Here is a 26,123-nt window from a genome sequence, read left to right as displayed (position 1 = left end):
CCCCCCAGCTTCGCCAATGTATAACATCGAGATTTTATGATCAAGAGGAGCAATATTCAATGGGGATAGACGAGCATCATTTCTCTACCATTCCATGTAAAAGCTTAATTGTTCTTTATGTTAAAAGTTATCTGCAAAGCTTTACATGCCTAAGTTCATATCAGAATACAGATGGCGAAGTGCTGACATAAAAGTTCGGTAATTTTATTCATTTTTTTATTGTGACGGACATATATGTGTGAAAGTTTTTTTGGATAATAAATTAAAGCTCAAATGTTGGACAACATGGAAAATGTAATTAAGAAATATATCTGTAAATGATACTTAATTCAAAATACTAAGTAAAACTTAAATTTTCTACAAGTAATCAAAATCAAAATTTACTCCTCCACACCCACCTCAAATAATTTTGCCGATATATAGAATACAATAGAAAACTAAGCTCCTGTATGCTTTTGTCCCCTCAATAAAATCGTCTAATGACCATTATTTTGATGCTTGTCAAGGAATGTTTGGTAGTTGATAGTGCCCACCCCCAGCTAAAAATTATGACTGCATGTGCCCCCTCCCCCATTAAATTGCTTCCTACGGGCCTGCAAAAATAAGTTTTTATAACCATATCAATAAACACAGTGTGTTACTCCTACAAGTAAAATCCTAGCGAGCCAGTGGTCATGATTCAACGCGTTGTCGATGGACGGCAACGTGTTGACTCAGGACCCCTGAGGATTACAAGTAGTTCAAGTCCTGCGCTACTATATAAAGAAATATGAACGGTAACTCCCGATTCCCGCCTACATTTTACAACCATTTAATTCAAAAATAGGTTAGACTTCATTATATTGATAACAATTTGGCCATAAAATCTTTGTTTAATACAAAGATTAATGCAATGGTAATTGATTAAATATCTTAATTAATTAATTCCAGTGCTAAAATATCCCGAATTCCAGCTCTTGAAATAAGTGGTAGACTACATTTTCCACTGAAATCGGGCTATAAAGCATCACCAAATCTGAAATAGTCTTGGATATGAATAATTGTTTCTTGAATCTTTTCTTATGTTTAATGCATATAAAATTAAGCATATATATTAGTAAATTATAATGTTTCAGTTGTAATTAAAGCACTTGGAAATTGCTGAAAAAAATAAGAATTTTTTTGTATACAAACATATATATGTTCCCCCCGTGAAACACAAAAAGCTTTGGTATGAATTTGTGAAATAACAGTCCATATTACCCGTACAAAGAAAGGAATTTTTGTTTCACGGGGGGGGGGGGGATGTTTTAAATATATTTTCCCTTTTCCGTTGATTTCTGTAGTGAAAAACACGAGACCTACCAAAATTTTACATTTATCTCTCTTTGTTTTTCCAAAGAAGTAATGATTTCTGAAAATCCATATAAATATTTAAAATCATTCGAATATCTGACTTTTGAAAATTGACCTAGAAGTAGATTAGCCTTACTTCATTTAATTGTACAAAGAGGAATAACTCTAATTCATTTTGTGTGTAACATGGCTGTATCATGTATGCCAACATTTTTCATGACTTTTCGTGAATCAATAAATAATTTGAATTTAAGTCAGATCCCCTCTCAAAAAAAAAAAAATCCATTGGGGAAAATTTTACTTTAGTTGCAATCTGTCCGTAGAATGCAGTAAGTGCTGACCTTTTCAGACAATAAGATAATATTTAATATACTGAGCTTGTACATGTACCGCATTATCAATATGTATTAGGCCTGCATAACGAGTTAATAAAATCAGTTACATTTGAAATAAAAAAATACATATATATTACCCTAATATTTATATATATATTATATTTATATAAATATCACACATATCTTTAAAAATTATCATAATAGTTTTCGCCAACATACCCCCACTCCCTCCAATCTGCTCTATGTCAATGTCCCCCACCCCCTAAAACCATGAAAAAACTCTGTCAATACCTTAAAAACATTACCGTAACAAGACAGCATTGTCGCAGCCACGGGGTAGAATCCACCTCCCACTGCTTACAGAAGCAAGAGTGAATTACACCCCTTGGTTTGCGATGCTGGTTGTTCTACCACAACACACGTTTCTCTTATCATAACTAGTATTGAAAGCATCTTTTCGAAGGAATTGTTAGCCCTTAAAAGGGCTTTTGATTTCACTGCGATGTGCTCAGACAACGATGACTGAACAGTCTCTCACTTCTTTGCGGCTTTCTTGGCTCCGGTTTTCTTTGGAGTCTTGGCCTTCTTAGGTTTCGCTGCCTTCGCCTTCTTCGGTGATTTTTTGGGTGACTTGGGTTTGGCAGCCTTTGGTTTCGCGGCCTTAACTTTCTTTGGCGAGGCTTTCTTCGGCTTCTTTGCCTTCTTTTCCCCCGCGGGTTTCTTCGCTGCCTTAGGTTTCTTTACTTTGGGTTTCTTGGCGGGAGATTTTGGTTTCTTAGCTGCCTTGGGTTTCTTGACTCCGGCTTTTTTCTCTCCAAGACTAAATCGACCTTGGGCTCCAACACCTTTAGTCTGTTTCAAAGCGCCACTTTTCACTCCGTTTCTTAGTGCTACTTTCACCCTCGTATTGACTTTAGCCGTATCCTCACCGACCTTGTTGTTACTTTGTACATACTTGACAATGGCCTGTCTGGATGATCCTTTTCTTTCCTTCAGTGCCTTGATCGCTGTTACAACCATGTCCAAATACTTGGGATGGTCCGCGGGTTTCTTCGGCTTGGATGCAGTCTTCTTTTTAGGGGTCTTCTTAGATGGGACATCAGTTGCGTCTGCCATGTTTGCTATAATTTTTCCGCTTCTTGTCTGTTCGCTGAACAAAAAGTATTATGAGGTTTAAACTTGTCCGCCGCAATATATTAGTGTAGCGCGGACGTCGTAGAGAGCACCCAATCAATAAACACAGAGTTGCATGGCTGACAAGGAAATCTACATGAATTGTGCTTTAAGGTTGTGTTCTTGGGCAGTTTTCTTACGAATGTGACATTTGTAAAATTTAGAAAAAATGAAATTAGATAAAGCATATTCAAAAGTATATACAAAATAAATTTAGAAACAAATATAATTATTTTTTCTTGTTGAAAAAGAAGTTTTTATACAAAAGAAGACAACTTAATTCGCATATGAATGCATTCAAAATATGTAGAAAAGTTCTAATTCACGGTTTTGGATGGACATACTAATTGGAAAAGAAAGCTATGATATCCATCTTGAATTTTTTATCATGGGTTCCTTTTATTTACACTGAGATTGATGGTTTTAATCAATTTAAGTACAGCTTTCAAACACAAAATGGAGCGCTGACATTTCTACCACTGTTGTGTATAATAAAAAGGTCGGAGTTTTTTCTAACGTGAAAATTTGTTGTGAGACATGAAGTATTCACTTTTATATTCTATCAAATGTGTAGAAAGGTTTCCTTTCAAGGATTTGACTCAGAATGGACGGTAATTTGTGTTTTTGGCAAATTCTGATTGCATGTTGTCGGACCTCATTAGCAAAAATGGCCTCCATTTTATCTTCAGTGTATAGTTTGTTGTGAAATGGCTTTCGACGATTTGGCTAAAAAGTAAAACGAGCAATGAACGTGGTTATCGAACATTTCTTTATTGACGTCTGTTGAATGTAATATATTAGTTTTTCTGAAACTCTTCCTTGTCACAACATCCTAAATCATTCAAAATTCAGTCAAGTTTTTTTTATGTCATGGCGTCCGATTTTTTTTTTCTTTAAACAAAAAACATTTTCTCTGAATCAGCAACTTTAATTTTCTTTATGTTGACTAAGCAATTAATATAAGAATATTTTATATATGTAATTTGCTTATGATGAATTTTTAGAGCACATTTTTTTTTTACATTTACGAATTTCTCTCGTATAATCATGATAATGTGGATGCGTAATCAAAGAACAAACTATTCTTTGGAAACAAGAAATTCCTGAATCCCCAAATCTTTTACGCAGAAGTAATTTTATGTGCAGTAACCACAATATTAAACATGCAGATCATGATAATTGTAAAATTAAAGAGCTTGTACAGTTACATAATATGTATATGTCTCTGACGACTGCAGAATATATGCGCATGATGAAAAATACATGTAAACATGCAGCTAGGACTTAATCTTTATTATCATTACACGTGTGTTTATATTAAATTATGTTACATTGTACAGATGTCAAATGCAATTATGTATGTATACATTCTAGATCATTATATATTGTAATTATAGTTTAAGAGTATTTTAGTCATAATTAATACAAAAAAGTATACAATATGAATATGGATTGAACAGCGGAGGCCAAGGGCCTATGTTAGTTTTCTCCATTTGAGATTAAGGTACAAATGTAAATTTTTTGCTATTGTATAACTGTATTGTATTAAAATAAACAGCGTGAAAAGTTGATATTTATCTCTTGCATAATGTTTAAGTTAATCAGAAATTAACAGTTTAGATCAAGCAATGCATTTCAAATAGATTTACACTACAATACAATATTATGATCAGATCAAAGTTTTCCTTTTTATTCACTTGTTTATTGGTCAGTACCACTGAGAAGCCATGGTCTCGTTTTGTTCATTTGTTCCCTTTTCTTTTTCTCCCTTTCAAAACTAAATAAGATCTTCTCTTTACTTTCAAGATTTCAGAATTCTCATTATTATTATCTTGAGTGTCTGTTGATGGTTGAATTCATTTTCATATCAAATTCCCCTTATGTTGAAACATTTGAAATTTTTATAATTCTGTTTCCTGGAATGCTCAAAATTTGACCCCCCCCCCCCCCAAAAAAAAATATGAAACCTTGCCAATCATTTTTTTAAAAAAATTATGGAAACATTCGTTTATAGTCGGATAAAGAGCTCATATTATTTGTTGCTCACTTTACAAAATGTCGATTTAAAAAAAAATTATTTACTTACATATAGATATATTTTTTTTCTGATACCCCCCTTCTTTTTTTTAAAGAAATCAAAAATTGTTGCTTCCTTCTCTGAATACTGCAGCAAGATAAAATAAACTTAACTTAAAAGGATGCGCTGTCCCAATATATCTAATGTTACATATGAATCGTATTATGTCTTTGATTGTATGCAAAGACTCTCGAAATACTTATGTACGAGTTACTGGAAACGCTACAGCCGGAAGCTTTGAATATGAGGGAAAATAAAAAGTGTATTTTTCAACATTATGGATCATGACGGAAAATGATGCTAAACAGTAATGGAAGTGTAGAGCTTAAAGACCAGAGAGCATTTCTAAAGCGGCGTAAAATTCATCTGGACAGAGTGGACTGTTTTTCCCTTGCCAGGACAGCTGAGGGGAGTTCAAGTCTCTCAGATCCTCTCTTGAATGGCATTAGGAGAGGAAGAAATCAACAGTTGCTTCCAATTTATAGAACACAAAAGAACAGAATGAATAATTGTAATAAGAATTCATCAGACTGTGCCTTTGGATTTCAGTCAGCCGCAAATTTTCACCAACAAGAGACTTGTCCAGAGCTGCCCAGTCATGAAGGCACGCCATCGAAAATCTCTAATGAAGGCACAGAAACGCCAAAGAAAACAACTAGAAATGTGAAGTCAAACATGCCTTCAAACCAGAAAAGCCTCACTTCCTATTTTAGCTCAAATGAAAATGATTTTCATGGAAAACCCCAGTTCAATGCAGCTTCACCAAGATCCCATCAGTTATCTGGGGAGTCTTCTGCTTCCGCCATTTATATTAGTGACTCTGACTCTACAAGCAGGTCTCCAGCAACATCTAATCAACCTTCAGGCAGTCACAATAGAACACCTTCAAAAATGTATTCTCCCATCAAACTGCTCGGAAACTCGTCATCAATTTACACCACAGATTTAGATTCACCTACATCTAGTCAACAGTCCAATTGTGTACAAAAGATGAAAAATACTGAAAGGACTGATGTTGTGAAAGCATTGTTTGAAGGACAAAAGAATTTGGCCAAAAATATTCCACAGAGGAAAAGAAAAAGAAATGAAGGAGGAAAATCTTTGCCTATCCTATCTAAGGTGCCAAAGACAAAAGCAGCTTTGTTTTCAAAAGAAATGGAAGAAATGAACTCTTCAGATGATGATGCTTTGTGTACAGCTGAAGTGGCAACAGATTCTAAATTTGGACTTCTCGGATACCAGCCTGCTGAAAAAATAAATTACTTTGATAAACTTCCAGATGAACTGCTACAAAAAATATTCTGTCAGTTGCCTATTTTGGATCTTTGTTTGAATTGCAACAGAGTTTGCGTTAGATGGAATGAGGTTATTTCACAAGAGAAGGTATAAGTATTTAATGTTTGCCTCATTTAAAATAATGTTATGTAATCTTTTTTATGAAAAAGATAATCACTTTATTTCTTTACCATTAGGATTATATCAAAATTAAAATATAAGCCAAATGGGTTAAAACAAACACACTATTTGTACTGTTGTACTGTTTATCACTATGATTGTGGTAGACATGACCTAATAACAAAGGTGAATGCATGAGCCAAAGGTAGGGAGTGGCAAGAAGCATAAACAGTATTGTATTTAAAATATACTGATTGAGTCCACTGTTATATGTTAATGAAATTCTATAGTTTCAATTTTAATTTTTGAAGACAAAGTCTGATTTGTAAAATACTATTTTATAATTTGTTTAGTTTATGAGGTGGAAGAAACTTTACTATAAGCTGAAGAAAGATAATCAGAATTCCAACGAGTCCAAGCTTGCTGTCAGGATGATCATGAGGGAGAATGGAATGATGAATACATCTGAGTATCTTACTGGTCTCATCAGGTGAGCATCTTACTTGACTCATGAAATGAGTATCTTACTTGACTTGTTAAGTGAGTATCCTACTGGTCTCATCAGGTGAGCATCTTACTGAACTCATTAGGTGATATTCTAAGTGGACTCATCAAGGTGATTTTTTTATCTGAGGATCTTATGGACTCATCAGTGATTATTTACAGCTATTTTAATGGTTAAGTTTCTTACTGAACTCATTAGGTGAAGATCAGCTATCTTAGTGGGCCTATCTGGGGAGCATTTTACTGAACTCATTAGATGAGTATCTTTGTGGGCTCATTAGGAAGGTTCTATAGATGAGGTCCAATATTTATCAGTCACTATTTTTGCTTTCAAAAGTCTGAAAAAGTTAAGTATTATGCTAGTATTTTCAGCAATGCAGATGAACATGATTATTTTTGTCTTCAATAAATTTGAATACAATAGATATAGAAAGGGTGTTAAGAAAGTTCATTCCGCATTTTCTTTTATTTTCAAAAAAGAAATATGACGAGAAGATATTTATTTTTTGTGATATTCCATGTTTACAGAGTTCATTCTTGCTACCGATAAGGTTTTACCTGTCTTTTGTGGAATCAGTAAGGAGAGGGCAGTATTAAAACAGATAATGTCTGTTCATAAAAATTAGGGATGAAGTATATCTAATAATCTTTGACGTACCGGGTATATTAAGCGCACAAGTCAAAACATCCTTTCAAATACTATGCAAAAATTTTGAAGTCGGTGAAAAAATTTCAAAATGACAAACCTATCGAATTCTTTTGAAAAGTGGTCTATCGTTCTTATACCTATTAGCTCATCAGCTTTTCTGATGCAAGATAAGATGTGAAGAAACGAAAGTAAATTATCTTTTATTTTCACTCAAAATGACCAGCATTTGTATCATTCCAGTGCTTTAAAGATGTCACATATATTTTCATATGAAAGAAAACCCCTAACTTCCTGCTAGAAATGAATTGCTATCAATCTAAAGCACACTCTTGTGATTTTATCAGACTAGGAAATTCATCTCTTTAGTGAAGCACTTCTTTGAAATTTTCGAAAATATTTCATCATGGAACGAACTTTCTTAACACCCCTTACGAGTTTGTAATGTGATATTTTTTCAGGTATTTCAAATCATTTTATTCCTTCCCTATGTCGGTGTACAGAGACATCGTGGAAAAGCTAGAGGGTCACAAGAAATACACCTGGGCTAAAGCTCTGCTGGCGGAGAGGATGCCAGAACTCATTATTGATGGGGTAAATATACAGGAAATCAAATTCATTCACCTATTATTTTTCTTCTATATTTTGTATATAAATTGACTCAGTAAATATGTGATTACAAAAAAAATTAAATAACAGATTGATTATTGTAAAAAAAAACAAAAAAACATGGGAAGTGAGTATGAAGCTCATAGTTGAATAAACAAAACATAATAATGTACAGGGTATTTACAATAATAATATCATGATAATGGGAAGTGTGACTGTTTTAAAAAAAAAATATCACCAGAATTTGACAAGATAATGAATTTAAAATAAATGACTTGTAATCTAAGAAGACAGATTGTGATTGCTACAGGTTCCGAACCCGTGGAGTACGATAGTGACCCTCGTCGTGATCTCGGAGACAGTAGGGGATGTACAGGAAGTTATAAGTTGTATGGCTCGCTCTACTTGTCTGACAGAGGACATTCTGGAGATGCTGTACTGCTGTGCCTCCATTTTGCTGGTGATGAAATTCCTCAGAAGACGAGCTGTATGGAATGGGTGAGTGATGAGATATTTATGCTCCACTGAGTATGTCTGATCATGTCAAAATAAATTTACTGATGACATATCCAAGATCGGTACAAGGTATCTGATCTAATTTTTCCTGTAAATAATTTGTTTGATGGTGCAACTGTCTGTCTGTCTGTCTGTAAACAATTTTTCAAAATGCTACTCCTACAGTTTTGGTCTAATTTCAATATAACTTGGCACACAAGTAGACTACACTAAGATACATAATTCTGTGTATCGGTTTTTGATTTCAATAAGCAGTGTTGCCATGGTAACTAAAAATAGAAATTTCTGTGAAATTCCTTTAAAATGCTATACTCCTACATTTGTGTGACTAACCAAGATACATAATTCTATGTATTGGTTTTTGATTTCGATAAACGGTGTTGCCGTGGTAACTAAAATTAGAAATTTCTGTGAAATTCTTTCAGTATGCCACTCCTCCTATAGTTTTGGTCTGATTTCAGTATAACTTGGCACACAAATAGAATACACTAAGATACATAATTCTTTATATCGGTTTTTGATTTCGATGAACGTTGTTGCCATGGTTACTAAAAATAGAAATTTTTGTAAAATTGTTTCAAAATGCTACTCCTCCTACAGTTTTGGTCTGATTTCAGTATAACTTGGCACACAAGTAGACTACACTAAGAACATAAAGAGACTTTATCAAGGATCATTATTCTATTTATTGCTGTTGGTATGTTTCAATTCCCAACTGCTTAAGTACTTTTCCTTTGCTATAAGTACAAACCAGTAGAGCTTCAGTCTCGACAGAGACTTCTGGTTCCTGTAATTAATTTGTTTGATGGTGCAACAATTGAAATGAAGGCAGTTGTTATTATTTCTGCATACCATGATATACTTATGTATTTGTGTGAAATTATGTTTTAAAAGAGATACCGAGATCCACTTAAAAAAATTTGGGTCTTAAGCCTCTGTTAGGTAAAGGTTGGATTCTTGTATAATCAAGTGTTAATATTCACCATGTTCACAAGCAATATTGCTCATACTTTTACAGAATGCATTACCGGTTGTTCTATGCCCTGTATTTGTTTGAGAATACATCTGTGTCTTATTGTGGTGATCTGAGACCAGCACTCAGGGGAGGGCAGCAAAGCATCATGTCTTACAGGTAAGCTGTTATTTACAGGTAAGCAGTTATTTACAGGCAAGCAGTTATTTACAGGTAAGCAGTTATTTACAGGTAAGCAGTTAATAATTCTGAGGAAGTAATCAATTACAGGATAGCAATTTATTACAGGATAATAATAAATTTCAGGATCACAAGTCTGTAATTTATTACAGGTAGGTAATAAGTTATAAGTTAGGAATGAATTACAGTAAAACTCTTTTAGTACGAACACGGATATAGTGAATGCACAGATACAGCGAAGTTTTTCTGGTTCCCCGGCAAAATTCTTAAACAAATCTTTTTAAAATTTTACGGTTATAATGAACCCCTTGAGATTAAATATAATGAAATTTACATCTTTTACAACGAACTTTCAAAGATCTCAAAATTTGATAAATTGAACTGACTTTATTTTCTTTTAGCATCTGTATATAAAATTCATTTAATAATAAAACTTTAGATATCGAAGGTATGTTTTGTAATACGTGCTTCCCTAACATATTTTGTAGTAACACTTTAAGGAAAACATGCATATTGCGAATTCGCTATATATGGTTATACGAATTCCTTATACGGATATAACGAATTACGGATATAGCAAATTAAATTCACAGGTCCCCAGGACTTCGCTATAACCGAGTTTTACTGTACAGGTTATTAATAAATGATTGGTTGGTGGTGAAATACAGGTTAGCAATATATTATCAGCAATTTATTACCAGGTACAGATAAGCAGCAAGTTTCCATTTAAACTTATCTAAACAAGTGTTTTTTAATGAATATAAATAAATGAATTATGAAAGCCTCCAATACTTATATAGGTATTGTCTGTATATGAAATCATATATATTTTTCAAATAATTTGGAAATTGACACAATTTTTGGCCTTAGTGTTGAACAATGTCAAGCTGAATTTAAAGGATATATTGTCTTGGGATTAGTTAAAATGCAAATATTTTTTTCATTCAACACATCATGCATTTTATTGTGGAAAACTCTTAATGGTTTTCTATTGTATCAATATTGAATTTTAATGAACAGCTTTCATATTTTGTATATTGAATTCTTAATAATAAATTATTAATACAGTTACAAATTTCAAATATGACAAAAATAATCTTTGTTTTTATTTGCAGTCGGGCAGATGCTGTTGTAAAATTAACACATGAACAACTAAGAATTGTTAATCACAATGTACAGCCAGGGGAAGTAATCAAGATCATGGCATTTGCAGGTTTGTGTTCCATCCTTTATAAATATCTATTTTAGACATGTTATAGTTTTGCTTTTGGAGGTTTTTGTTACTACATTTATCATGATAAACATTGTTTATTGCAAAATAATTTATGACTGTGTATGTTAAGCAAAATAACATACATGTAGTCCATACTATTTGTAGGAACCGGTAAAACATCAACACTAGTTCGCTACACTCAGCTCCGACCAAACAGCAAGTTTCTGTTGGTGGTTTATAACAGGTAAGGCAATATGTGTGATTATGATAGGTAGGGCAATATGAGTGTTTTTTAACAGATAGGGCAATATGAGTGATTATGATAGGTAGGGCAATATGAGTGGTTATGATAGGTAGGGCAATATGAGTGGTTATGTTAGGTAGGGCAATATGAGTGGTTTATAACAGGTAGGGCAATATGAGTGGTTATGATAGTAGGGCAATATGAGTGGTTTTTAACAGATAGGGCAATATGAGTGATTCTGATAGGTAGGGCAATATGAGTGGTTTATAACAGATAGGGCAATATGAGTGGTTATGATAGGTAGGGCAATATGAGTGGTTTATAACAGATAGGGCAATATCAGTGGTTATGATAGGTAGGGCAATATGAGTGGTTTTTAACAGATAGGGCAATATGAGTGATTATGATAGGTAGGGCAATATGAGTGGTTATGATAGGTAGGGCTAAAAGAGTTATTATATCAAGTAGGGCTTTGTAACTAATTTTTAACAAGTATGCTTCTAAAGTTGTTTGAGAGAAAAGACAAAACAGTATTTTTATTGATAAAGTAAAGAACACATAAAATGTATATTGTGGTAATCTGGTTCATAATAAAAGATCTTACAATTTATCATGTGGTACCTAGGTTCAGAATGAAAGACCTTTCAAGTTGTTAAGTGGTTGTGAGATAATTTAAGATATTATACTTTCATGTAAATAAGTTAATCTGATTGTTCGAGAAACATTTGTTAAAAAACACTTTTACCTGCTGAATAATGAAGCCATGCCCGCCAGCGTAGCAACAGTCAACAGTGCTTGACGACAGGTGATATTCCAAAAAATAGCAACTACGCAGAATTTATGCGCGCATGGTTCTCTCTCTATTGTGATGTCATATTCAGTCAATGACAAGTTTTGTTTCCATTGCAATTGAAATCAATTTACATCAACAGTATACAAGAAATGTTTTGTACACTGCGATTGGATATTGAAAGGTCACATCAAAGTTCATTATCCGACTGGTTTACTCGCATTGGTCAATATTTTAATGAACTATGAGAAATTCTTTTCTCATTCAACCACGGCCAGAATGGGAGAGGATCATACGTTTTGGCCGTGGTTTGCGACGATGTTATCAATTGAACATTACTTTTATTAGCTCACCTGAGCCGAAGGCTCACATGAGCTTTTCTGATCACATTTTGTCCAGCGTCCGTCTGTCCGTCTGTCTGTCTGTCCGTCTGTCTGTCTAGCTGTCTGTAAACTTTTCACATTTTCGACTTCTTCTCAAGAACCGCTGGGCCAATTTCAATCAAACTTGCAACAAAGTATCCTTGGGTAAAGGGGATTCAAGTTTGTTCAAATGAAGGGCCACGCCCTCTTCCAAGGGGAGATAATTGGGAATTAATGAAAATTTGGTGGCATGTTTTAAAAATCTTCTTCTCAAGAACCACTGTGCCAGGAAAGATAAAACTTAAGGGGAAACATCTTCAGGTAGTGTAGATTTAAGTTTGTTCAAGTCATGACCCCCGGGGTAGGGCGGGGCCAAAATGGCCGACCAAAGTTTTACACAGAAATATAAAGAAAAATTCTTTAAAAATCTTCTTCTCAAGAATAGCAAAGCCATAATTGATCATATTTATATGGAAGCATCCTCAGGTAGTGTAGATTCAAGTTTGTTCAAATCATGACCCCCGGGGGTAATATTTTAAGGCGGGGCCAAAATGGCCGACCAAAGTTTTACATAGAAATATATTAGGAAATTCTTTAAAAATCTTCTCAAGAATAACAAAGCCATAATTGATCATATTTATATGGAAACATCCTCAGGTAGTGTAGATTTAAGGTTTGTTCAAATCATGGCCCCTGGGGGTAGGGCGGGGCCAAAATGGCCGACCAAAGTTTTACATAGAAATGTAAAGGAAAATTCTTTAAAAATCTTCTCCTCAAGAATAGCAAAGCCATAATTGATCATATTTATATGGAAGCATCCTCAGGTAGTGTAGATTCAAGTTTGTTCAAGTCATGACCCCCAGGGGTAGGGCAGGGCCAAAATGGCCGACCAAAGTTTTACATAGAAATATATGGGAAAATTCTTTAAAAATCTTCTTCTCAAGAATAGCAAAGCCATAATTGATCATATTTATATGGAAGCATCCTCAGGTAGTGTAGATTCAAGTTTGTTCAAATCATGACCCCCAAGGGGTAGGGCGGGGTCAAAATGGCCATATAAAGTTTTACATAGAAATATATAGGAAAATTCTTTAAAAATCTTCTTCTCAAGAATGGCAGAGCTTTGTACATAATTGATCATATTTATATGGAAGCTTAGGTCAGGTAGTGTAGAAAATACAAGTTTGTTATAGTCATGACCCCCACAGGTAGGGCGGGGCCAAAATGGCCGAATTTCAAAGTTTTACATAGAAATATATAGGAAAATTCTTTAAAAATCTTCTCAAGAATGACATATTTATATGGAAGCATGCACAGTTAGTGTAGATTCAAGTTTGTTCAAATCATGACCCCTGGGGGTAGGGCGGGGCCAAAATGTCCGACCAAAGTTTTACATAGAAATGTAAAGGAAAATTCTTTAAAAATCTTCTCCTCAAGAATAGCAAAGCCATAATTGATCATATTTATATGGAAGCATCCTCAGGTAGTGTCGATTAAAGTTTGTTCAAGTCATGACCCCCACGGGTAGGGCGGGGCCAAAATGGCCGACCAAAGTTTTACATAGAAATATATGGGAAAATTCTTTAAAAATCTTTTCTCATATATTAGCAAAGCCAAAATTGATCATATTTATATGGAAGCATCCTCAGGTAGTGTAGATTCAAGTTTGTTCAAATCATGACCCCCAAGGGGTAGGGCGAGTTTCAAAATGGCCAACTGGTTTTACATAGAAATATATAGGATAATTCTTTAAAAATCTTCTTCTCAAGAATGGCAGAGCCATAATTGATCATATTTATATGGAAGCTTCCTCAGGTAGTGTAGATTCAAGTTTGTTCAAGTCATGACCCCCACAGGTAGGGCGGGGCCAAAATGGCCGACCAAAGTTTTACATAGAAATGTATAGGAAAATTCTTTAAAAGTCTTCTTCTCAAGAATAACAAAGCCATAATTGATTATTTATATGGAAGCATCCTCAGGTAGTGTAGATTAAAGGTTTGTTCAAATCATGGCCCCTGGGGGTAGGGCGGGGCCAAAATGGCCGACCAAAGTTTTACATAGAAATGTAAAGGAAAATTCTTTAAAAATCTTTTCCTATATATAGCAAAGCCATAATTGATCATATTTATATGAGAGCATCCTCAGGTAGTGTAGATTCAAGTTTGTTCTAATCATGACCCCCAGGGGTAGGGCAGGGCCAAAATAGCCCAGTGGTTTTACATAGAAATGTATAGGAAAATTCTTTAAAAATCTTCTTCTCAAGAATAGCAAAGCCATAATTGATCATATTTATATGGAAGCATCCTCAGGTAGTGAAGATTTTTTAAAAATGCCATTTGTTTCTCTAAATCATGACCCCCAGGGGTAAAGGCGGGCCCTTCAATGGCCGACCAAAGTTTTACATTGAAATATATAGGAAACTTCTTTAAACATCTTCTTCTCAAGAATAGCAAAGCCATAATTGATCATATTTATATGGAAGCATCCTCAGGTAGTGTAGATTCAAGTTTGTTCAAATCATGGCCCCCAGGGGTAGGGCGGGGCCAAAATGGCCAACCAAAGTTTTACATAGAAATGTATAGGAAAATTCTTTAAAAATCTTCTTCTCAAGATTATAGCAAAGCCATGATTGGTCTTGGGACAAACGTTATTGTGAATTAAGCTTTTCAAGTTTAAACCAATTCTCCTTTTTCCTAGCCACAGTGCTCAGGTGAGCGATGTAGTACATTACTTTTATTAATTTTACTTACCGGTATATAATAAAACAAGAATTATATAAAATTTTGGATTATGTTTAGGTCTGTTTGTGATCATGCCAAAACAACATTTCCTAAGAATGTAGAGTGCCAGACTGGACATTCATTAGCCTTCAAAGCAGTGGGAAGGAAGTAAGGACATTTTGTTTTCTCCAAGATCTGATCATTTTACACGCTGATAATTTTACACACTGATCATTCTACATGTAGATCCCTTGACAAAATCACACAAATTTCAGGTACAAAGACGCCAATAAGCTGCGTGATCTGTCTGTGTACTCAGTCACTCAAATTCTACCGTCCCGGAAGGGAGACAACCTGTTCATCCGAGCCAAGCTTGTACAGGACACCTTAAAGACATTCTTTTCCTCAGCGGACCAGAACATCTCCCTGGAGCATGTTCCAAGCCACAGCATGAATGACAATGGAGTGAGAACCGAAATTGATCCAAATAAGAGGCAGGTTAGTATACTGGAGGTGGGACGAAGTAGGTTTGCATCAAAGACTACAAAAAATTTCATTTGTAAATTTCTTTGATAAACAAAGATTATGGTCTGTTTATTTTTTTGCTAGTAATTGATTATAAATAAGAGAGTTAAAATTTTCACTAATTTTGAGAATTGTTTGTTTCTTTTTGTAATCTTTTGTATAACATGAAAAATGAGTAAATGAAATTTTCATGAGCAAAAAAATTCCAGTATCATCGATTTTGCTAATAAAATTCATTGCTTTGTAAATAACTCATTCTTCAGTACTGAGTTCAGATGTGTGACCAAAGGGTTATTTTTTAAAAATAATCAATTTCATAATTTATGTATATTAATTGAGTCAGTACCCTTCCTGCTTCTGAAAAAAATTGTTGGGAAGATAATCTGAAGTCTTAAAGAGGAGATAGGTGTCCAAATGTACAAGCATGTCTGAAATTTTATGTACGTAACTTGGAGTCCACAGTGACTGTTTTTTATATCAATAAGCTATTCTTTTCTGGTGAATCCTTTTTGAAGTATATAAACACTTGTTTGCATGTTTTATTGCATGACTTATTTCTGCCTTATTCCATTATAATTAGAAAATATATCCAAGATTACCAGTGGACACCGTTACGTACATAAGCACTAAACAAGTAACATGTTACTAGAATTTAACAAGTTGTTAAAATATAAAAATAATGGAATGAATAAGTTATGATGAAATCATGTTTAATGTTATATTAAATGGAATTGATTTAAAAAGTCACAATTTTTATTTCTAGTTTCAAAAAAGGAGAAATTATGTAAGTAACATGGACACTTAACTCCGAATCAGGCTTTAAAAAGGAACAAAAAATAACAAGACAATCGAACACTTGTCTTTAATACTTTTAATATTTCATTTCAAAGCTTAATTATAGACTAGCTTTCAAAGAGAATTAATGCAGACAAGTAAATTGTCAGATGGATTGCTAAGTATCCTTGGTCTTCTATTTTGAGTCTTGGATCTTTATGTCATTGTTACGAACATAATTCAGTCATTTCTTGTAAATCTGAAAGAAAAAAATATAAATAAAACAAAATACAACATGATTCAATCAACATATATGCTGTTTAATTATATTTATTATATATCCTTGATAAAACCAGAAAGAAGGCAATTAAAGTACAAATTATGTCACTACTTCAAGATTTCATGTCTCCGTTACGAACGTAATTGTGTAAATGATATGGCAATATTAAAACAAATGTTCAATAAGTATTCATCCATTGATAAGAGCAGAACAAAACTAACAAATATAGAATAAAATATAGTACAATATAACTTTGTCATTAATAGATTATACAAATAATGCAAAAACACTTATGTTCGTAACAAAAGACGCGAATCAAAAGTCAAATGTTAAACCGAAAGTACTTGACTCGGACAGATTTATGCATTTTGTATAGTCATAAACGACATATTTCAGTTTCTGATTAATGGCTACATGGTATAAAGATACAATGACTGTATTTATGTGTTAAACATTCACTAAAATTGATACAATATGAAAATACTTACCGAATCTATTATGTACGTAACTTCTTTTTTTCCACATGGACACAATGAGCATCGCCATGTTTTTTAGCAGACAGCTGCGCAACCTTTCTACTTTCGTTTTCAATTTATAATTATACCACTGCTACGGACTTCCTGAGCCAACTTATGATTCATTGGCTGTTATTTTAGCAATCATACTGAAAGCTATTATGTTCGTAACGGTCAAGACACCAAACATTTTACAATCAGAGATCAATTTAAAATTACAAAAAGAACTGAGTTATTTTCATGAAGCATATTGTTAAAAATAATTTATCACACATACTCATAAATTAAACACAGAAATTGAACTTGACAAATTATTTAATGTTTGTAGAGAGGTGTTAAAAAGTTCAATGCATATGGACACCATGCATTACGAACATAAACCACAAATTTTTAAGTTCAGAAAAAAATAATTAGGATAATTTTAGCATGTTAGACAAAATAAATATATTATTTCACTTATATGCTAAGATAATGTACACATATATCATGCCTAATGATTTTATTTTTAAATAAAACAACATCTTTATGCCTATTCGAAAATTATGTCACATTTTCTGCATCTGAAATCCCCTAAATGCAATACAACAATGATCAATATTTTTTTATTCCTCATCTCATATCCATAAAACTATTTATACTACGAGGGGTGTTAGAAAAGTTCGCGGACAAGTTCTATTGTGAGCGCGCTATTTCCACGAAACCGATAAAACTTTCCAGATAAAATCTTAACCTATATTCCAATAAATATACAAAAATTTGGTGCTCTCAGGTAATCATTGAAAAATACACAGCTTTTTCATTTTGATAAATCTTGCTTCACGGAGCACGCTCCATTTTGGCACGTTTACATTACAAAGACTTTTGATTAAAATTAAAAATTGCACAATTGTAGCGCAAAGAGATTTATGATATTTTACCTATCGCTAAAGTATTCATGAAACGTCACTTGGAGAAATTTTGAATTAAATTGGAGGGTATATGACTGTTTTATAGCCATTTATAAATGATCAACACGTAAAAACACAGCCAAAAATCGGAACGTCATTGAGCGTCATGGAGCACTGCACTACGTAAAAATTATGTGTGTAGACAGTAAAATGTCTAAAAAGAGATTAAAATTTTCAAGATGCTGCCGGAAATTTCCTACACACACAAACGACAAAAGTTTTCAAATGATTGTGACTTCATATAAATGGAAGGATTAACATTTTGAATGATTAACTCCATCGATACTTCAATACCCTCTTATCGCATGGATGTTGTGTCTATATGGTTTTGCAGTTTTCAAACCTGATCAATTTACTGCATAAACGTTTTTAAAGATCTCAAAAATATCCGAATCAATATAATCCGAATTAGTATAAAAGACATTATAGTAGAACGGTAACATGTCTTGATATAGATGTTCAATTTTAAAGTAGAAAAAAGATAAAAATCTGAAGAAAGGAGAGATTTATAGAACTGCGACAAAGCATAACGGATTGAAATCTGGTTGTCACGTCGCCTTACGTCAAGGGATTGCTCCGTGAATCCTATGACATTATAGTAAAAATTGTTGTAAATTTTCAAGATTTTAGTAAATGGACCTGATTTTTTACATACTAATAAACAAAATGTAGGAATTTATTCAGACATAGGTCATACTTCACAGTACACAATAGATTTTCCGTAATTCAATGTGTCCGCGAACTTTTCTAACAACCCTCGTATATCCTTACACAAGTATCAAATCATATCAATATCAATCTATCTGCTTACACTTTATTTATTGGAAAATAAAGGAGAAAAGAAATATATTTTAAAAATTCACCAGTATTGAAGAATGAGTTATATGATAAATTATTTTTGTCTGTTATCAGGGTTATGTGAATGATGCCAAGTATCTCTGGGATCGTATGAAGGATCTGAGAAATCGGGACGTACCGATGCCCCACGATGGCTATCTGAAGCTGTATCAGTTATACCGGCCCAAACTCCGAAATTACGACTGTATCCTGATAGACGAAGCCCAGGATCTGACGCCAGGTGATGTCTGATCTCTATTCAAATAAAAACTTAATATTTTCCTTACAATTGTAATAAGAACAAGATACGATCTCATTGCAAGCAACGAGAGGTCTTCCATCCGATTCTGGGAAGAAAACGTAAAAATTGAGCTGAAAAAGTAAAAACAAAAAAAAGATTTGCACACAAGGGGGATTGAACCCAAGTTGCCAGCATGAAATTCCAACGCACTAAATATTACGCTTTTAGGACCTCTGCTCTAAATCCACTTGTTTTTACTTCTGCAACAGTGCTTCTGTCTTAGAATTATGAATGATGGGTCACTTTTCAAAATTTCGCGCCAAATGCCACGAGTTAATCTTTGCGTCTTTTCTTTGGAATGTTCTATTAAATAGGGGACTTACATTATTCATTGATATTATTTATTAAGAGCAGTGCTCCAAGTCACACTTCCTCTTAGGTCGCAAAATGGCGACCTAAAATTTTTTTTGGTCGCCATTTCAGAATTTCTGGTCGCCATGATCAAATATTTTACTCGCCATAAAAAAAATATATTTTGTCAATAAACTTGATTATTTAAATAAGGATATGTATTTTGTCTTTATTATATCAAAGATTACTTATTACTGTTACTATAAAATTTGCTAGGTTGAATAAAATATTTTTATTGAATACATGTACCCTTATGGTTGTACAGAAGAACACAAGTAATCTGATTACAGAAATAAAATTTTATCAAATGAAAATACAAGCCTGACAGCTTTTGAGACAGGACCTGCTGTTTGTGATGTTTACTTACTACTACGTACCAAACCCGTTACACAGTCATTATAATGCCGCCAAAACAGTCTTTATTAGCATGATTCATTGTGATATCCAAGCAATTGACCAAATGCTTCAATAACAAGGTCGGATCTTAGAAAGTTTACGAAGTTAGGATGCCATTCTATCAGGAACATTATTTATACGTCTCTGGTTCTATCAAACTTTGTACAGCATGCTGCCATAACATTACGTGATCCAAGTCCATGCAGCGTTTTGTAAAGTGTATTTAAGTATATGTCTTCAAACATTTTCTTGATAGAGAATCTTTACAAATGAAATCTCGATCCCGATCTTAAAAATGGACGTTTCCAGCCCAAATTTTCTCAGTCGCGAAAATGCGAGTGTGTTTTCATTTTTAGTCGCAAAATCAATTTTTTGGTCACAAATGCGACCATTTTAGTCGCAACTTGAGCACTGAAGAGAGTATAACTTATAACTATGATCATCGTCGCAAACCACAGCCAAAATGTACGATCCTCTCCCATTCTGGCCGTGGTTGAACGAGGAGAGATTTCTTCGTAGCTCATTAAAAAATTAACCAATGCGAGTAAAGCATAGTCGGATAATGAACTTTATCGCAACCTTTCAATGTCCAATCGCTGTATCGGAAATATTTATTGTATACTGTTGACGTAAATTGTTGATTTCAATTGCGATGGAAACAAAACTTGCCACTCACCGAATATGATGTCACAATAGAGAGGCTGAATATTCAAGATTACGACACTTTTTGTGATCAAGCAGCCACGGGTAGGAGAGAGCTATATGCGGACTCCGGACCGTGGCTTGAGACGATGAACTATGATTTAAGATCTGTTTTTCCATGGTACACAAAAGATATTAGGTATCGAATTTCATTTGCACATTTAATCTTTTCTTTTTCTACTTTGAGAACCAACCAAAACCAATTATAGAAAGACGTTAGTTTGACACAGAATTGCAACGTAATTACGAAGTGACAATCCAAGTAGTCCTTTTCATTTCATTTATTCTTATGTTACCTTCGTTCAAGCAAACGCTCGACTGACTCCGTAAACCCCTATTGTGAAATGCCGGAGACAGCCGCCATTTTGGACCCGCTTCAGATTTTTGAATGCTAATATCTAGAATTTAGATTAATCAATATTGAAACAAATCATATAGTAAGCATTATGAGAAGGGTTTCTATTAGCATTCCAAAAATGATTGAAAAATATTGGAAAACAAAAAAGTTAGAAAATGCAATATTTTAAATTTGCATCTCGTAACGACCGGAAGTACTGACAACGAACGAAAAGGTGATTCTGCAAAGCTGAAAGTCATGAACTGTCGTCTCCAGTAAATCTCCAGTTCATATCTTTAGCCATTTTCGAGAAAAAGGGGTGACAAAATTGCATTTTAAAATCAGGAAATTGCCCATAACTTGGCACTAGTACCGAATTTTCCAAATTTTTCTTTGGATGTAACAACTTCATATTATAACACATATTTTGTGAAAATTTTATCGAGAACCGCAGAATAGTTTTTCGAGAAATCGCCTGCACAAAATTTTGGCAAAAAAAAAGAATAAGAACTAGATATGAAACTCGTTGCAAGCAACGAGAGGTCTTCCGTCCGATTCTGAAATAAAAAACAAAAAATCTAGCAGAAAAAGCGATAAAAAAAGTCGGACATTCGGGGGAGCGAACCCGGGTCGCCCGCGTGAAAATCCAACGCGCTAACCATTCGGCCATTGAAAACACCGCTTCAAATTTTCAAATGCAAATATCTCGAGATTGCCTTTCTCGATTCTAAAAAAAATTACATATTACACATTCTCAAATGAGTCTCTATTTAGAATAAAAACAACAAAGAAAAATATTGAAAAACAAAAAAATTGAAAAATTGCATTTTTTAAATATGCTTCCGGTAGAAATCGGAAGTGCTGACGACTCACGAAAAGGCAATTCTGCAAACCACAAAGTCATGATCTATCATCTCCAGTAAGTCTCCAGTTTATATCCTCAACCATTTTCGATAAAAGTGCGCGACAAAATCGCATTTTAAAATCAGGAAATTGTCCATAACTTGGCACCAGAAGCGAATTTTCCAAATTTTTCTTCGGATGTAACAACTTCATATAATGACACATATTTTGTGAAAGTTTCATGAAAAACCGCTGAATAGTTTTCGAGAAATCGCCTGCACAAAATTTTGTCAAAAAAAAGAATAATAATAATAATAAGAATAATAATAATAAGAAACAATAGAATCACTATAAGGTCTTCCGTGAAGACGGAAGACCTTAATAATAAGAAACAATACAATCACTCTAAGATCTTCAGTGAAGACAGAAGACCTTAATAATGCCAACAGTAATGTTCATAAAGAAAAAGATACACTTATATCAGAGAAATTGAAATGTAATTTTAGAAATATTTTTACCTTCTGGAGCATTGTTCTAAAAATTAAAGATGCTTCACACATTTTAACACACTGAATGATACAATTGAGCTGTTACATTTGATTAAATATAATATTTGAGGAACATTTTCAAACATTATACGTATATGGAAAAGTACAATTCAAACAGACCTTGAATTGTAATATAGGGTTTTGGTTTTATAAATCATAATTTTCATCATTATACCCCCCGCAAACGAAGTTTAGGGGGGGTATATTGGAATCACCATGTCCGTCTGTCCGTCTGTCTGTCTGTCCGTCTGTCTGTCTGTCTGTAGACGAGATTTTGTCCGGACCATTACTCAGAAACTATTGGAAGGATTTGTCTGAAAATTTGTACACATATTATTCACCATATGAAGTTGTGCACCTGATATTTTCATCTTGATTCGATTATTATTTTGAATTTTACAGGTGTTTTTTCATTTTTATTTTGTGGTTTTGTCCGGACCGTTTCTCAGAAACTATTACAAGGATTAATCTGAAAATTTGTACACTTATTATTCACCATATGAAGGTGTGCACCTGGAATTTTCAACTCTTTTTGTTAATTTTTTTGCATTTTACAGGTTTTATTTTTTATTTTAATTGACTTGTTCATTTTGGCCTCATGTATAAGGTTTGAGATATAGAATCTAGAATATCTGTTCAAAAATACTACAGCTTAAAACTACTCATAAAAACTTAAAACACAAGAAACATCATCAAGTGTTAAAAACAGTTTTTACATTGCACAGAAGATAATGTAATTTCATTTGTCTCTTGGGAATAATGACTGGACATGCATCCAGTTAAAGATAAATTAATGAGTTTGGTGTTGGAAGTTGTTAAGGCATATCTCTTATCAAGCGTGTGTGTTATCTAATCTCCAGGGAATAAGGCACAAGAATTAAAGATCTCCTCTTATCTTATTCTCTTAATTGTAATTTATTGTCTGTCAAAGCACTTCATTACTGGATGACCAGCTCTTTATTTTCAAAATGCATTTCAAATTGATATATCAAGATTAATTTGATTTTGTATAATGGTTTTTTTTCAACATTCAGTTTGCAGAGTGACATAACACATAATTGCAATATATTTTTTAAATGCAGAAATAAAAAAAAAATAAAATGAAAAAATAAAAAAAATGTAACAATGGAATTACAATGTATTACATGTAGTATTGATGTTTCATTTGGTTGCACCTTTGTTTTATTCATTAAGATACATGATGAGCAATTATATTTCACTGCAAATTTTTGTAAGTATATAAATTGTGAACACCTCTAGATCCATAAAGTATTTTTGAATTGGCACCTTCTCTGAAAAACCCAGCGGGGGGTATTTGTCCCTATTGGACAGTTCTAGTTTAATATTTTCATTCTTTGTTGACATGACGTGACCAAATTTATAAAGACAAGTACATGTATTAATTTAACTGTCTTTCTTTATCTCATACGTGTGGGTGATACAGGCTGTTGGATAAACTAATGCTTTATCAATGGGTAGATGCTTTATCAATAGCACTTCCGGTTTTGACACGATCCCTCGCTTCAAGATTTTCTCTTATTGAAACTTTTATTTTTGAAAATTATTGCCCTTATAAAATGAATGATAAAGGGCAATAATATCATTAAAAGCAAGAAAAAGACTCGTATATGTCAAATAACTGTCTTATTCGTCTTATTTTATCATGGAACCCGTATTGGCTACTTGAAGACAGATGTTACCCCCCCCCCCCCCTTTAAATCATTTTCGGAGAAAGTAAAGATTAGCAGTTATGCTGTTGTGATAAGATTCCTTTATCAACTTCAATAATGCTTTCTTCTATAATACTACATATGCATAGATTACCTAGTACATGTAATGTAGGTGTAACTTACCATGGATCAACAATGAATCTAACGTTACAAGTAGCCTTGCCTAGCACGTTTTGTACTGCCACTGAACAAAGAGTTAATTTTTACGATCCTTACAACTTTCAGTCAGAAGTTCCGACCATGTAAAGCTCCAGCAATTGTCACATAATGTTTTCAAAGACGCAGATAGGAAAAATTTTAACTTTTGAACACAATCTACTTTCTTTCGAGACATGTAAACAATCAACGGTGCTACGTCATCAAGTTATACGTCATCAATTTGAATTGGCAATCATTCATGTAGTTTTGCAGGGGAAGTCTCAAAGTTTTGTTAAAATGAAAGTCGTATGAGATAAATAGAACATCTATAAATGTGTGATTTGATATTAGCTTTATCCAACTCATTGAAATGGTGTATATTCGCTCGGCAAGCCTCGCGAATATATACACCATTTCTACTCGTTGGATAAAGCCAATATCAAATCACACAATATAGATATCCTCTATTTAACATACATGTATAAGTTTCCCTGTTTATGCATTTACACATTTTTTTTTCATAGAACACATATAAATATGAAAGATTTATGAGAGAGTATTCATTTTATTTAATGCTAATCTTGACAAAGTTTGATCATTATTTACAGCTTTATCTGACCTCCTCCTGGGACAATCACAGGCCAAGATACTAGTGGGAGACCCCCACCAACAAATCTACTCCTTCCGAGGGGCTGTCAATGCTCTACACAGGATCAGTGCTTCTGTCATCTTCTACTTAACTCAGGTAAGTCAAGATACTAGTGGGAGACCCCCACCAACAAATCTTCTCTTTGTGAGGGGCTGTCAATGCTCTACACAGGATCAGTGCTTCTGTCATCTTCTACCTAACTCAGGTAAAGTCAATAAATCTTCTATCTGACTCAGGTAAATCAATATATCTTCAACCTGACTCAGGTAAATCAATATATCTTCTACTTAACTCAGGTAAATCAATATATCTTCTACCTGACTCGGGTTAATCAATATATCTTCTACCTGACTCAGGTAAATCAATATATCTTCTACCTAACTCAGGTAAAGTCAATTTATCTTCTACCTGCCTCAGGTAAATCAATAAATCTTCTACCTGACTCAGGTAAATCAATATATCTTCTACCTGACTCAGGTAAGTCAATACATCTACCTGACTCAGGTAAATCAATATATCTTCTACCTGACTCAGGTAAATCAATATATCTTCTACCTGACTCAGGTAAATCAATATATCTTCTACCTGACTCAGGTAAATCAATATATCTTCTACCTGACTCATGTAAATCAATATATCTTCTATCTGACTCATGTAAATCAATATATCTTCTACCTAACTCAGGTAAAGTCAATATATCTTCTACCTGCCTCAGGTAAATCAATATATCTTCTACCTGACTCGGGTAAATCAATATATCTTCTATCTGACTCAGGTAAATCAATGTATCTTCTACCTGACTCAGGTAAATCAATATATCTTCTACCTGGCTCATGTAAATCAATATATCTTCTATCTGACTCAGGTAAATCAATATATCTTCTACCTAACTCAGGTAAATCAATATATCTTCTACCTAACTCAGGTAAAGTCAATTTATCTTCTACCTGACTCAGGTAAAGTCAATATATCTTCTACCTTACTCAGGTAAAATCAATATATCTTCTACCTGACTCAGGTAAAATCAATATATCTTCTATCTGACTCAGGTAAATTAATATATCTTCTACCTGACTCAGGTAAATCAATATATCTTCTACCTGACTCAGGTAAATCAATATATCATCCATCTGACTCGTGTAAATCAATATATCTTCTACCTTACTCAGGTAAATCAA

General features: G+C 33.5%; 2 protein-coding genes across 2 annotated transcripts in view; one reads left to right on the top strand and one right to left on the bottom strand.

Annotated features, from left to right (window-relative positions):
* Nucleotides 1-1,620: 1,620 nt before the first annotated feature.
* On the bottom strand, nt 1,621-2,849 carry LOC134270706 (histone H1-delta-like). Its single transcript, XM_062752955.1, has one exon. It carries the CDS (start codon nt 2,784-2,786, stop codon nt 2,205-2,207), a length of 582 nt encoding a protein of 193 aa, XP_062608939.1. The 5' UTR covers nt 2,787-2,849; the 3' UTR covers nt 1,621-2,204.
* A 2,282-nt stretch (nt 2,850-5,131) lies between these two features.
* Nucleotides 5,132-26,123, top strand: part of LOC134270702 (F-box DNA helicase 1-like) — a 36,238-nt gene continuing 15,246 nt past the window's right edge. Inside the window, exons 1-11 of the mRNA XM_062752951.1 lie at nt 5,132-6,303; nt 6,669-6,805; nt 7,927-8,059; nt 8,385-8,572; nt 9,609-9,722; nt 10,859-10,956; nt 11,122-11,200; nt 15,151-15,240; nt 15,348-15,570; nt 19,026-19,191; nt 24,905-25,041. Of these exons, the coding sequence (XP_062608935.1) occupies nt 5,215-6,303; nt 6,669-6,805; nt 7,927-8,059; nt 8,385-8,572; nt 9,609-9,722; nt 10,859-10,956; nt 11,122-11,200; nt 15,151-15,240; nt 15,348-15,570; nt 19,026-19,191; nt 24,905-25,041 (2,454 nt within the window). The 5' untranslated portion in view covers nt 5,132-5,214. The remainder of the gene's footprint in view (nt 6,304-6,668; nt 6,806-7,926; nt 8,060-8,384; nt 8,573-9,608; nt 9,723-10,858; nt 10,957-11,121; nt 11,201-15,150; nt 15,241-15,347; nt 15,571-19,025; nt 19,192-24,904; nt 25,042-26,123) is intronic.

Source organism: Saccostrea cucullata, unplaced genomic scaffold (genome assembly GCF_032062105.1).
Source record: "Saccostrea cucullata isolate Sc308-1 unplaced genomic scaffold, CSIRO_AGI_Scuc_v1 ctg199, whole genome shotgun sequence".
Lineage (NCBI taxonomy): Eukaryota > Metazoa > Mollusca > Bivalvia > Ostreida > Ostreidae > Saccostrea > Saccostrea cuccullata.
This window is presented reverse-complemented; position numbering and strand designations above follow the sequence as displayed.

Bases quoted from the DNA above. Each gene is read 5' to 3' on its own strand.
- LOC134270706 (XM_062752955.1), bottom strand. From the start codon at position 2,786: ATGGCAGACGCAACTGATGTCCCATCTAAGAAGACCCCTAAAAAGAAG.